At 32.0% G+C, this 14,004-nt stretch overlaps 1 protein-coding gene across 5 annotated transcripts in view; it reads left to right on the forward strand.

Moving 5' to 3' along the window:
• The window catches only part of Xrcc4 (X-ray repair cross complementing 4), a 255,216-nt gene that overhangs the window by 108,269 nt on the left and 132,943 nt on the right, over nt 1-14,004 (forward strand). For all 5 annotated transcript variants that reach the window (XM_048800239.1, XM_048800238.1, XM_015497866.2 and 2 more), the window contains 2 exons: nt 904-1,056; nt 2,356-2,453. In XM_048800239.1, coding sequence (XP_048656196.1) covers nt 904-1,056; nt 2,356-2,453 — 251 coding nt within the window. The remainder of the gene's footprint in view (nt 1-903; nt 1,057-2,355; nt 2,454-14,004) is intronic.

The raw sequence follows: 14,004 nt of genomic DNA on the forward strand, positions 1-14,004 counted from the left end.
AGGCAAGCACTTTATAAACTGAGCTATAGCCACAGCCCCTAAGAGAATATTTTATGTGAAATAACTTATATTTAAATCTATAAAAGAGTTTAAAAGATTTTATATGTGTCCATATTAAGCAAGTGTATACAACTTCTCTAGTTTGCATTCTCTACCTTATATCTCATGTGAAGTTTAAATATAATCCCTTATTAGTTCATTTGAGCATTATATGAAGAATTATAAATAATGGAGAATTTTATGAGTTTTATAGCACATATTTAAGATATTTGTTGTTTTATTAATATCTCCTTGGAAATATCAAGTAGTTTATGTGTATTCTCTCTCTCTCTCTCTCTCTCTCTATATATATATATATATATATATATATATATATGTTTGTGTATATGTGTTTTTATGTATATTTGTAAGTGTATATGGTGCTGGGTTTTAAGGGTATAACTTGACAGGTCATTCTTGTGGAGCAGTTCATAGTCTAGTAGTGCAGTCTTATATATTGGGTATATTGCTTTATCACAAACAAGATCATGCTTGGTATTAAGATAATATTAGCAAAGTATTAGGGAAACAGATTACATTTGCTTATTTGAAATTTCTTCCATGAAACATTCTTTTGTATATAAACCATAGATTTGAATAACTTTATATTTAGGCATTTAGATTTTTAAAGCTTTTTTCTATAAGCTTTCAATTTTGATCTTTACCTCAGTATATCAATTACAGATATTAATAACCAATAATTTCTAATTATTTATTTAAGTAAATATAATTTCCAAGACAATGAAAGCATATGTAAAAATAATTTTTAATTTTTAGTTTTCTTGAAGAGTTTTCTTGGTATCTTCAGTATTAGTATGAATAGCATTGCTAAGAAAAATTATATGATTAATTTACTTTTTTTAGGTTTGAAAAATGTGTGAGTGCCAAAGAAGCCTTGGAGACTGATCTCTATAAACGGTTTATTCTGGTGTTGAATGAGAAGAAATCGAAGATCAGAAGCTTACATAATTTATTAAAAGAAGTTCAAGAATTGGAAAAGAATGCTGAAGATGAAAGGTATAGCATTTCTGCTTTTGGATGGTAGACAAGTAAATATAAGTAGTACTTTTACACTAATGATGTTTTGGAAATGTAAGATCATTTGATAATCTGGGTTTGAACTGCTAGGGCAAGGATGTTGGCTTAGAGAATTCGTAACATGATTCTTCTGTGCCTACCTTCTGTCTTACCTATACTTAACTTATAAAACTGGCATAAGTCTTAATGTTATTTATTTAATTTAATTTATTTGTTTAATATTTTTTATTTCTTAGACATCATTAAGGAAGAATTTAAAAATCTTTTCATCTCCTTCAAGGACTCCAGAATTTGATGTACATTTGTAATTTTTCTTTTATTAAATTTTTTTTTGGTACTGTGGATTGAACCCAAGATCACTCAACCAATGAACCCATCCTCAGCCTTTTTTTATTTTATATTTTTGAGACAGGGTCTGGCTAAGTTGTTTAGGGTCTCACTAAGTTGCTGAAGCTAGACTTGAATTTGGGATCCTCCTGCCTCAGCCTCCCAAGCAGCTGGGATTATAGGCAGGTACCACCATGCCTTGTTAATGCACATTTGTAATCTTGAGGTCTAATCATTGGTTAACTCTAGAATCAAATGTTTAATTTATGTTATCTGATTAGAGTGTGATCCTCTCTGTCATCATTCTGTCAAGTTTTCTCTGTGAGTGAATGTATACTTGATTTCCTAAGGAGAAAAAATCAGATGGTTAGTATGACAAATGGTTAGTATGGCTTTGAACAATTTTTTTAAACATTAGAAGATATACATTATCTATTTCCCTGAACTGGAAACAAAGCATAGTTATACCAATGACATGTTATAATAAAGATAACTTTTGATGTCAACTGATCCTAATTCAGATACTGATCTTACAATAATATCTATTGTGTATTATATTGGCATATCATTTAATCTCTCTTTGCTTCACTTTTGGGACAATCTAAGGATGAAGAACTGGTTTAGGTTATTAGAATGCTAAATACATTGTGACCCACAGAAATTATCTTATAGAATAGTATTTTGATAGAATGATAATAAGTGATAAGATACTAATTTATGAATTAATTATAGTGAACATTAAATAATATTCAGATTGTTAACTAAAAGAACCTATTATTAAATAAGTTATTATATAGTCTTTGAATTGATTTCATCTAAATCATATGTGCATATTTTTTCAGTCTTATTAAAGAATCTTTTTCCAGAAATATTTTCTAAAATTACTTAACTGGCAAATTTGATACCTAGATGGTTGAATCAGCTACTTAATTCTTGCTTCTTTGTTTCTAGGGAAAACAAAGAAATAACTGCTGACCAAGGTGCAATCTATGATGAAAGCACTGATGAGGAAAGTGAACACATGTCTGAATCCTCTGTATTGGCTCAAGGTAAGAGCAATAGTTTATTTCCTTTGTTAAATATCTCACCAAGGCTTATTACTCTAGTGAAAAGTATTATAAAAAATTTTCCACCAAAATTCTCTACAGTTTTTATATACTACTCCAAATACTTAATGTTAAAAATTAGCATTTATTATAAAATACTGCAGTTCATTATCAAGGAGGCAAAATGAACATACATACACCCACACACCAAGGTTAAACCGGGTTAAATGGATGCATAGGCAGCAAGGAAGATGTACCTTCATGCTAAATATCACCAGCTCAGAGCTGGTTGCCCTCAGCATTTGAGGTCTTATCTGGCAAAGGCTATGGATAGGGCAGAGTGATTCTGAATGTTTTAGATTATCCTAAGGTTGTGGCAGAAAAGGTTGTTCTTCAGAAAAAGGTTTGCTATGATATAAAAGGTATAGAGGACAAAGAAAGGAAAATGTCAGTTCAGTGTGAAATACTTGAATCTACCTTACTTAGTCCTGTAGATCAAGTACACAGTAGGTGTTTAAATCCATGGATTACTTTCCTAGATTCTGTAAATTTCCAAGGGGCAGTGGAAATCCGAGCCCCTGAATTCATTTAATACTTAGAAGCTTTTGACCTAAACCTAATGTTATAAAAAACAAATGTTTGATTCATTCGTTTAGGAAATACTTTTGAGTGCCTCTTATGCATCAGGAGCTTTTCTGGGCAATAGACAGCAAAACACAAAATTCTGTGCCAGTGTGGAATTTAAATTCTAGTCAGAGAAACAGATAATAATAAGATGAGTAACCTAAATATAAAGTATAAGCTATGTTAAGTGAAAGAGAAAAATAAAACAAGGAAGGATGATAGAAATGCCAGGATTGGGAGTAGATAAAGAAATTATGATTTTAGCCAGGGAATTAGGAAGGCCTGAGGGATAAAGTGCCAAGTCTCTCTAGGGGAAGAGCATGCTGGACAGAAAAACCACTTATGTACAGAGGCCTTGATGTCTTTAAGCCACAACATGGGAGGTTAGTAAGAGTTGAAAAATGAGGATTGGGAATTGGGAGAGGAGTTCAGAGAGATAATGGGCCACATTTTATGTAGGGTGTTGTATGCCATTTTAAAGACTTCAGCTTTTATCTTACATAAATTAGAAACTATTGGAGCATTTTAAACAGTCAAGTGGCATAATTAGACTTACATTTTAACAGGATTAGTCTGGTATATTGGTAACAGACTATAGGATGGCAAGTGCAGAAGAAGTTATAACAGGAAGCTAGTTCAACAATTGGGTGAAGAATGAGCGATAGTGAATATAATGAGCAGTGAGTAGACTGCAGATAACATTTACAAGAAGCACGATTTGCTGAAGTAGTTATGGCAAAAGGAGAGTGAGTAAGAAGACTAAAATAGAAAGGGGGCAGCCAGGAAATTACAGGCAACTCTGTAGATATCCTATCCTGGAAGTGAAATTCATAAAGGAAGTATTTGAAGTGATAAATGTGAAACAGCTGAGTTGAATGCTGCTACAAACGGGGGAAAAGATGAGAACTGAGGGCTTATTGACAGGTTCAACAATGTAAACTTTATTAGACCTTAGTATAATATTTTCAGTGGGAGGTTGTAAGAGAAGAGCAAATAGGATATTCAAAGAGAGGAGAGAATTGGGGATGAGACCACATAAATATAGGCAACACTTTAGCAAGTTTCACAAAGAAAAGAAATGATACGGTGCAGAGTTGAGGGGAAACTAGGTGAAGAGGTTTTTTGTTTTTTTGTTTTTTTGTTTTTTTTTTTTTTTAAGATGGAAGAAAGAATGTATACTGATAGGAGAAAGGGAAACAAACATCAACTCATAGACAGAAAGAAGAGCTGAGATACTGTCTTTAAGTAGATATGACAGGATCCAATGTACAACTAGTGGATTAGTTTAGCTAGGAGCTTGGGCACTTCTCATAGTGACAATAGAGAATATAAAATTAATGGACACTGAGGAAGGTAACTAATGGAAGTCATGGAAACTTTCTGAGGTTTAGACTAGTTGATTGATTAATCTGACTCTAGACAAATTAGATTTGAATCACACAATCACATGTTTACACTTGGGAATTAAATTTCTTCTCATTTGGAGGCAATGCTTTTTTTCATTTTGCCCCATTTAAAATGAAATCATGTAATCTCACAATGCTCACAAAGAAAATCCAGACTCTCTTATTTAAACTTGGAGAATTTTTATTAAATATAATTACATTTGATATTGCTCTTATTCAGTGTATTCCACCAACATTTAAAGTAGATCAAAATTATTGTTGAATAGGAAATTTGTGGTTAGATATGGGTATATGAGAATGAGGTCTTTTATTAAGTAAAATTTTAAGCTATAATTGTACTATTTAAAATTTGGCAAAATTTCTCTCTTTGTTTATTCTGTATTTTTCCTGTTTTAGGTATCATTATTTCTTTAATTCATTTTTAGATTACTTCATATCAGATATATAAGTCTCTGGTTCTATTTTTTTGTTTTTGCTTTTACCTTTTTTGGGTACTTTTTTGATGTCAGAGGGTTAAAGCATTTTTATTACAAGTTTTATCTATTACATCTGCATAAGTAAAAAAAATCAGGAAGTTGATATTCATTAAGATGAAAAATAAATAGGTCTGAAATGTTTGATAATTAAGAACCAGAGTCCATAGATCTGACAAAGAGCATTATGTATGTTAAATAACGAGATGGGCCTCCTTGTGATTTATCAGCTTCTACAATTAATTCTTTCATTAAAACAAAGTATATTTTTAGTCCATTATATATTAACTTTTTGAGCACAGCTTTCTCTTTGTGGTATTTTGTATAGTATTACTATGTGAGTATAATACTATATGTACTACATAGTAATACTACATAATATGGTATCTATGTGAGAGCAGTGAGTGTTTTTTTTCTAAACTTATTTTACCATCTTTCATAATAAATTGCTTTTTCTTTGAAAATAAGCAAAATTGTGGGTGTATTTTAGATATTGCTGTTTCATTTGTGTTTTGCCTATAGTCAAAGCAAGAGGAAGAGAGATTAATAGCGAATAATATATTACTGCCTTTCAGAAAGTCATTTGTTCAAGTGGCTGAATGTGTTATTTTGTAGCAATTTTATTATGTAAATGGTTTTCATCATTAATTATTAAAATTTCATAGTCCCGTGGGTTGTTCACATTATTTAGTAGCCCCATTCCTAGACAATAAAAAAAATAGGTTTAGTGAGATCAAGCTCATTAAGTGCTTCTGTCATATTCATTCAAGGAGAAGATTTGTTTACTTTTATGAATAAAACCGGAAGTAGGGTAGTGATACAGTAGTTTTGAAAGAAATTGATAGCTAACATTTCTGTGAACAAAAAATCAATTTTCTTGCTTTTATTTTGTTTTATTTTTCATATTCCTAGGATTGCTGGGGAGGTAACTAATGATAAATAGTCCAATCTAATGAACTAATCTACTCTTGTATACTACACAATATACCATGAAAATTCTCAAAAACACTGAGCAGTTTTAGCAGTTTATTGGCTGAAAGTAGATCCCCATAGTATTCTGAGATTTGAATGTTAGAGGTAATACCACCCCATACTACATCTTACATTTTTGTATAGCAAGATTTACTTTCTTTGGGATGGCATTCTGGTTCAGTGGTGGAGTCCTTGCCTAGCATGTGTGAGGAACTGGGTTTGAATCTCAGCACCGTGTATAAATAAATAAACAAACAAATAAATACATAATTGTTCATCAGCAACTAAAAGAGAATTTTAAAAAAAGACTTACTTCTTTATGTCTTGATTTCCAGAATGTTCAGATAGTTTGAAAGGTTATTACTGACTTTATTTCTTATACCGTGATTACATCGTAATGCCATAGAGTTCATAAGTTTCATTTTGTTTCTGATTATGCTTAAAATATATAAAATAGCTGCTGTGATTTATTTTATAGCTCAACACCTGGATTACAAAATGGGTTATTTTCACCCCCATTACTTGATACTAACTCCTATGGCTGTTAAGAATTTTCTGGATTGTTTATATTCCCATGACTCCAATGCAGAATTGGTATTTGTCAATAGAAAACTGTCAGGTTATTAGATATTTTGTGAAACATCCTTCTCTACAGGAAATTAGTCGTTTGGATCCAAATTAAAGAAACATCCTAATTTAACTTGATCACTAACAGAATGTCACAAAAATATAAAAGATGTAAGTGTCATTAGTATAGTAGGACAACAAAACTCACAGCACCTTACCTAACTGGCCTTTCATTTGCCTCAACAGAATCAGATAAAACCTAAAAATAATTTATCATTGTGTAGTTTTTTTAATAATTAATTTTTTATACAAATGCAGCACAACTTTTTATTTCTCTAGTTGTACATGATGTAGAGTCACACCATTTGTGCAATCATACTTGTACCTAGAGGTTATAATGTCCATCTCATTTTACTGTCTCTCTCCCCTCTGCTCAATCTAAAGATCCTGCATTCTTTCCTTGCCCTGCATTATGTAGTTTTAAAATATTGTTTCAGAACGACTTTGATTGCATGTGAAAACAATTTTTAAATATGTATAAATATTCTAAGAATTAGCAACTTTTTTTTAAAGAATTTTTTTTCACAATACCTGTATTCTATTTATTTATTTTTATATGGTGCTGAGGATCGAACCCAGGGCCTTATACATGGTATGCAAGTACTCTACCACTAAGCTACAGCTCCAGCCCAGAATTAGCAACTTTTACAAAATACTTTCTAATCTTAACATAATTAGAGAAGTATGTAAATATTTAGTGGAAAAATTGGGTTTATTTCATAGGGATAGTGTCTTTCTTGTAAAGTATTTTGAAGTTTTGCTTAATTCTCCTAATTAACTATCACAAGAGGAATTATTTTAATGACTCATTAATTATTTTATTAAATGATCAATGCTTTTAAATTATAATTCTGTTAATAGAAATTGACATATTTGTTATAATTAGAGAATAATTGAATCAGCATTACTAAAAGTACAGATAAGAAAATAGTTTTCTAGAATGTTAGAAAGATATTTCTTTAGTTTCATATTAAAGGTAAACCACCATTAAAAAAATAAACTTTACTTCTGCTTTTCTGCATAACTATTAGCCCGAGATTTAGCACATCAGTTTAATTTATCCTCTTTCTCAACTAACAGGAAGGTCCCTGTATAACTGCTATCAGTCATTTGGGCTTCTACTTACTTGGTGGGCTTCCTGAAAGGAAATGTGGTTATAGAATAGCCTTTTTGAAAATAAATGAATGGCTATGTCAAACAGTTGATGAATACTGATATAGTTGCTTTTAAAAATAGAACAGAATCCAAAATTTCTAAGTATCAAAGGGCCCGTTGCTTCAAACAGTGAATGTGTACTCACAGAGGGGATAACAACATGTACTGCCAAAGAGATTACTCAGAAATTTAACTTTAGAATCACAGATTTTGCTCTTAATCTTCATCCAGCTTATTTATCATAAACACAATTATTTGTAAGTTCTGAATAAAAGTCTTAATTTCTGAATAAACAATTTGTATTTTCTAGCAATAGTAGGTTTTTACATGTAAGCATTATTGCTAGGAATGACATTATATGCTTCATCTGAATTTGTATGCTTATATGCTTCTAAATATTTTATAGTTCTAGATTCTTTAGTTCAAATCCACCATTTTCCCAAATAGGAATAGAGACCTAGAAAGATTGGGTATCTTACTCTTGGTCGCACAGGTAATGAGAAAGAGAAAATCTTTGCCTTTTAAAACAATATGTTATACATTTGCTCTTGTACTTTTGAGATGTTATAAAAACCCTTGGAAATTTCCTAATATTGAAGAAGTTGCCATTGACATATGAGAATAATGAAAATATTTTTTCTTTGGAGAAGAAAGATCTTATGTATGTATAATTGCTCCAGAAACTTAGTCTACATCATCAGATTACATTTGTAAGACTCTAATACATATAACTTGTAGACAGAATTATAGAATACATAAATTACTATTGGAGTCTTTCCTCTATATGTTAATTGCTTCATACTCTTCCTGTTTACTTGAGAACTTTCAAAGTCCCAAAGGCTAGCAGAGAATTATGGTGCACACTTGTAATACCAACAATTGGGGAGGCTGAGGCAGGAGGATCATGAGTTCAAAGTCAACCTCAGCAATTTAGCTGGGCCCTGAGCAAATTAGTGAAACCCTGTCTCAAAATAAAATATAAAAAAGGCTGGGGATGTGTCTCAGTGGTTAAGTGCCCCTAGGTTCAATCCCTGGTACCAAAAAAAAAAAAAAAAAAAAAATGTCAAAAGTTGTCCGCTATGATAATTTCCCAATATCGTGTTGTTAAAATGTACCTTTGATATGACCATTCCCAAGCACTTATTTTTATATCTTNATGGTGAGACCCTGTTGAATGGAAGGAAGGGAGGGAGGGAGGGAGGAAGGGAGGAAGGGAGGAAGGGAGAAAGGGAGAAAGAAAGAAATCTGTTTAAAATACTTGTCTTTGACTAGTGATGAGTGAAAAGGTTAGCAAATTCTTTCCCCAGAAAACAACTATGAATCTAAGATTGACCCCCACCCCCCAAAAATAAATACATAAATTTTAAAACTTTGACAAAAGACAAATAGCAATAAGAGAATTGTTTATGCTGAAATTTGGGTAAGGAATGGTTGTCTGTGGCCTAGGATTGCACGTTTGCCGCCTGAACTCTTTCCTTATCTTCATCAGTATGGAATTTTTGTCAGGATCTGGCAGGTCATGAGGACTGTACTGTGCCAAAAGAGGCTTGCTGTATTTGCAGCACAGAGTGATATTCACACCTGGTAGCATTTACAGTGGAGGTAATGATCTTGGCAGCAATGGATAAATGGGTTTGGCCAATAGATCCACTAGCTTGAGGTTATACTTATGTTTGAAGCAAACATATTCCTTCCTGAGACTGTGCATGTACATTTGCAATGAAGACTGAAGGAAGCACAAGCTATTTATACATTTCTGACATACCCTAATGCTATACACATGTATGTAGAAGAATGGAAATGTTGCACTTGAACTTTAAATTGATACCCCAGCCCCATAGAAGAAAAAGGAAAGAAACCTTATTGGTTTGAAGCATTTGAGTACAAACACCACTGTCACTTAAAGGCTGATCACTAAGTGATCCAGACACAAAGGCAACCAATTTTATTCCAAGGATAAATTTTTTAAAGAACATAAATAACCTAAAATGTGCAGAGACATTAATGGCTGATTCCTATAATAGAAATTGATTTCATGCATTTACCCAAGGCAAATTATTAAACAATCAAGAAAAATGATAGCAAACTTCAGAAAGAAAATAACGAAGACCTAGGGTTGTTATAATATATTATTTAAATTCTCTAGCTTTTAAAAAAAATATTTATTTTTAAATTATAGGTGGACACTATCTTTATTTTATATTTATGTGATGCTGAGGATCAAATCCAGTGCCTCACACATGCTAGGCAAGACTATACCTCTGAGCCACAACCCCAGCCCAAATTCTCTAGCTTTTGACAAAACTAAACCTGCGTTGAAAGTGTTTCCTGTATTCATGAAAAAGAAAGTAGTCAATAGAAACTATTTCACACTATCCCCAGTGTTACATTTCATAAACAAAGACTTCAAAGCACAATTATAAATATTCAGATAACTCAAGGAAAACACATTTAACTAACAAATGATGATTCTCTATAAGGAGATTAAAAATTAGTATTAAAAGAGCAAAAATAAAATCTAGAGTTTGAGTATAATTATAAAACAGCAGATCAGCTTTACAACAGATTTAATATGGCAGATGAAAAAAAATTCAGTGCACTTGAAGATAGAACTGTTTGCTCTTTTTCTTCATGTATTATACATTCGATTGATCTAAGTGAATAAATCATCAGAACTGTAGGTAAATATTAGGTGTACCTATATATGTGTAATACAAATTCAAGAAGGAAGACAAAACTAGGAAGAATACTTCAAACTAGCTGATATCAGTATTACAGAACCTAAGAAATATCCTCACATATTATCAGTGAATAACTAACTGCTTCATCCTTGGCTCAGTGGTCCGTTATATGCCTTTGCCAGCAGACAAGTGGACACACAGTTGCAAAAGGGTGCAGCAAACAAGGAAGCCCTGCAGCAGAAGCAGTGATTGTCACTGTTCCTTTTTCCCTCCCTTTTCTATTGCTTACTCTATAACCTATGTCCCCCCAATACTTGAGATGTTTTTTTTTTTTTAAGTGATGGCTTTTTTTAAGGGATTTAGTGGATGAGAAGAATAATAGCAAAGAGCAGCTATCCTTTGTTGAGAAGGGACAGATAGATAGGTTGGGGAACTGCAAAGCCTTCCCTGTCCCCAGCACATCTTTCTCACTTCTTCCCGGAATATAGTGGGAGAGTTTTCTAAGTCTCATCAGGGCAGTATGTGATTCATTTTGGGGATGGAAGGGATCTTTCCCGTATTGGGAATAAAATTTATGATGCAAAATTTTAAAAAAGGATAACATTAATCTGAAATAGATTGATAAATACAGATATCAAATTAGTAGATTAAAATATTGCCACAAAGAAGACACAAGACCCAGATTTTTTTCATTCTATAAACATTAAGTATTTATAGAATAAATTATACCATTCCCTGATAGTCTCTTTCAGAAGACACAGGAGTTACCACATCCATGTTATTTTATGAGACTAATATTGTCAAAGCCAGATGAGACATAAGCAGATAACAAAACTATTTATTAATGTCCATCATGAACATAAATATAATAATTCTAAACAAAATATTAACAAAGTGAAGCAAGCAACATATAAAAACGATATCATGACCGATTGAGATTCATCTTTCTAATGAAAAGATAGTTTCATCTGAAAAGTAATGTCTTTCACCTTATTAATGGAATAATGCATGAAATCCACATAATCCTTTGAATAGACCCTGAAAGACCACTTGACAAAATGCAATACCCATTGATGACACTTACCAAACTAGGAATACAAGGAAATCTATGCAACAACCCACAACTAATATCATCTTAAGTAAACATCTAATTTGATGTTTATCATAAAATTATACTTAATTGCAAATCATACCTAATGGTGAAATACTGAAATTAATTTCCATCAATATCAGAAAAATACAAGAGTGTCTGCTATTATAATCTCTATTCAACCTTTTACTGAAAGTTGTAGCCAGGACAGAGAGGTAAGAGAATAAATAAAAGACATTCAGATTGGAGAAGAAATAGAATTCTCTGCCTCTGTCTTTTTTATTTTTGCAGATAATATAGCCTGCTAAGAAATTTACTAAAGAACTATTAAAGCTAATAAATTTATTAAGCAAGAATATAGTTTACAGGACTAGTACAAAAGTCAATTGTATTTCTATACAGTTGCAGTAAAAAAATCTAAAAATAAAATTAAGAAAATAATTGCCTTAATGGAAACATCAAAAAGAATACAATATCTATGATTAAGCTCTCAAAAGGGACAATGGAGTTTAAGCTGAAAGTGAACTATTTATCAAGGTAGCAAACACATTTGTTGGTTATCTCTAACAACATCTGAAGGGTCTCATTTTTGTACATTTGGCAGAAGAGAGCCTTTCGAGAGGCTAATATGTCAGTATGCTTATTTTTGTTTAAGAAAGGAAAACTACATTTATTGTACATTAAAACATGTTTGAATAAAATTTTCTGAAGAATTAAAAAAAAATAATACAATACCTAGGAATAAATTTAACAAATTCAAGAGCTGTATATTGAAAACTAAAAAAAAAAAAAAAATGTTGACAGAAAATGGAAGGAGACCCTCATGGTTATACAAAATTACATACAAGAGGAAGTGAGGGGAAAGGGAAAAATAATACAAGGGGCAGAAATGAATGACAGTAGAGGGGGTAGAGAGAGAAGAGGGGAGGGGAGGGGAGGGGGGATAGTAGAGTAGAGGATAGGAAAGGCAGCAGAACACAACAGACACTAGTATGGCAATATGTAAATCAATGGATGTGTAACTGATGTAATTCTGCAATCTGTATATGGGGTAAAAATGGGAGTTCATAACCCACTTGAATCAAAGTGTGAAATATGATATATCAAGAAATTTGTAATGTTTTGAACAACCAACAATAAAAAATAAAAAAAAGATTAAAATAAATGGGAAAACATCTTGTGTTCATAGATAGGTAAACTCAGTATTATTTAGTTAAATACTCTCCAATTAATATGCAGTTTCAATATAATTCCTGACAAACCCTCCACCCCTTTTTGGGCAGAAATTGGCACACTCATGTAGAAATTCATATAGAATTTCAATGAACCATGATAGTCAACACATTCTCAAAGGCAAGGACAAAGAGGAACTCTTCCTATTTCAAAAGTTACTACAGAAAAATCAAAACAGTGGGATTCTAGCATAAAGATTGTCATTATGTAAATTAAATGGACGTAAGAGTCTAGAAACAAATGTTTATCATTACAGTCAACTGATCCTCAGCAAAATTGCCAAGACAACTTAGTAAGGAAAGGATAGTCTTTTGCACAAAACAGTGCTTGGACATTTGAGTATCTACTTGAAAAGAAATCAAATGAGATCTTTAATTAAGATGAAATATAAAAATTAACTTAAATCACAGACATAAATGTTGTAACTGAAACTATGAAAGAAAACAGAAAATCTTTGTGAACTTAGTTTAAGTAACAAGTTCTTATATATAACATAAAAGGCCCACTATATTAAAAAATATGATAGATTAGATTTAATCAAGTAAAATAAAACTTTTATACTTCAAAAGGTACTGTTAAACTGGGTATGGTGACACATTTCCAACTCAGGAGGATCACAAGTTCTAGACCAGCCTCCACAAGTAAGGGAGCCCGTCAGCAATTTTGCAAGACCCTATCACAAAATAAAAAATAAGAAGGACTGGGGATGTAGCTCAGTGGTGAGGCACCCTTGGATTCAGTCTCTAGTACCAAAACACCACACACATACAAATCAAAAAATACATGGGCTGGGGATGTGGCTCAAGCGGTAACGTGCTCATCTGACATGTGTGGTGCGCTGGGTTCAATCCTCAGCACCACATAAAATAAAGATGTTGTATTCACCAAAAACTGAAAAATAAATATTAAAAAAATCTCTCTCTCTCTCTCTCTCCCTCCCTCCCTCCCTCTCTCTCCTCTCTTTCTCTCTTAAAAAAATACAAAGGCACTGTTAAGAATGTGAAAATATGCCACAAATCAGGAGAAAATAATTGCAAACCTTATCTGATAAGGGAATTCTTTACAGAATATATAAAGAACACTTACATAGTAAGAAAATAAGCAACCCAGTTAAAACAATGGGTCAACGACTTGAAAAAGCATTTCATTGAAGAAGATACAAAAATGACTAAAAAACACATGAAAAGATGCATGTCTTCATTAGTCATGCAAATAACAACTAAAATAAGATACTACTACATAGCCAAGAAAATGAGTATGATTTTAAAAACAGATAGTACTGGTGAGACTGTA

This window comes from Marmota marmota, unplaced genomic scaffold, assembly GCF_001458135.2.
Source record: "Marmota marmota marmota unplaced genomic scaffold, marMar, whole genome shotgun sequence".
Classification (NCBI taxonomy): Eukaryota; Metazoa; Chordata; class Mammalia; order Rodentia; family Sciuridae; genus Marmota; species Marmota marmota.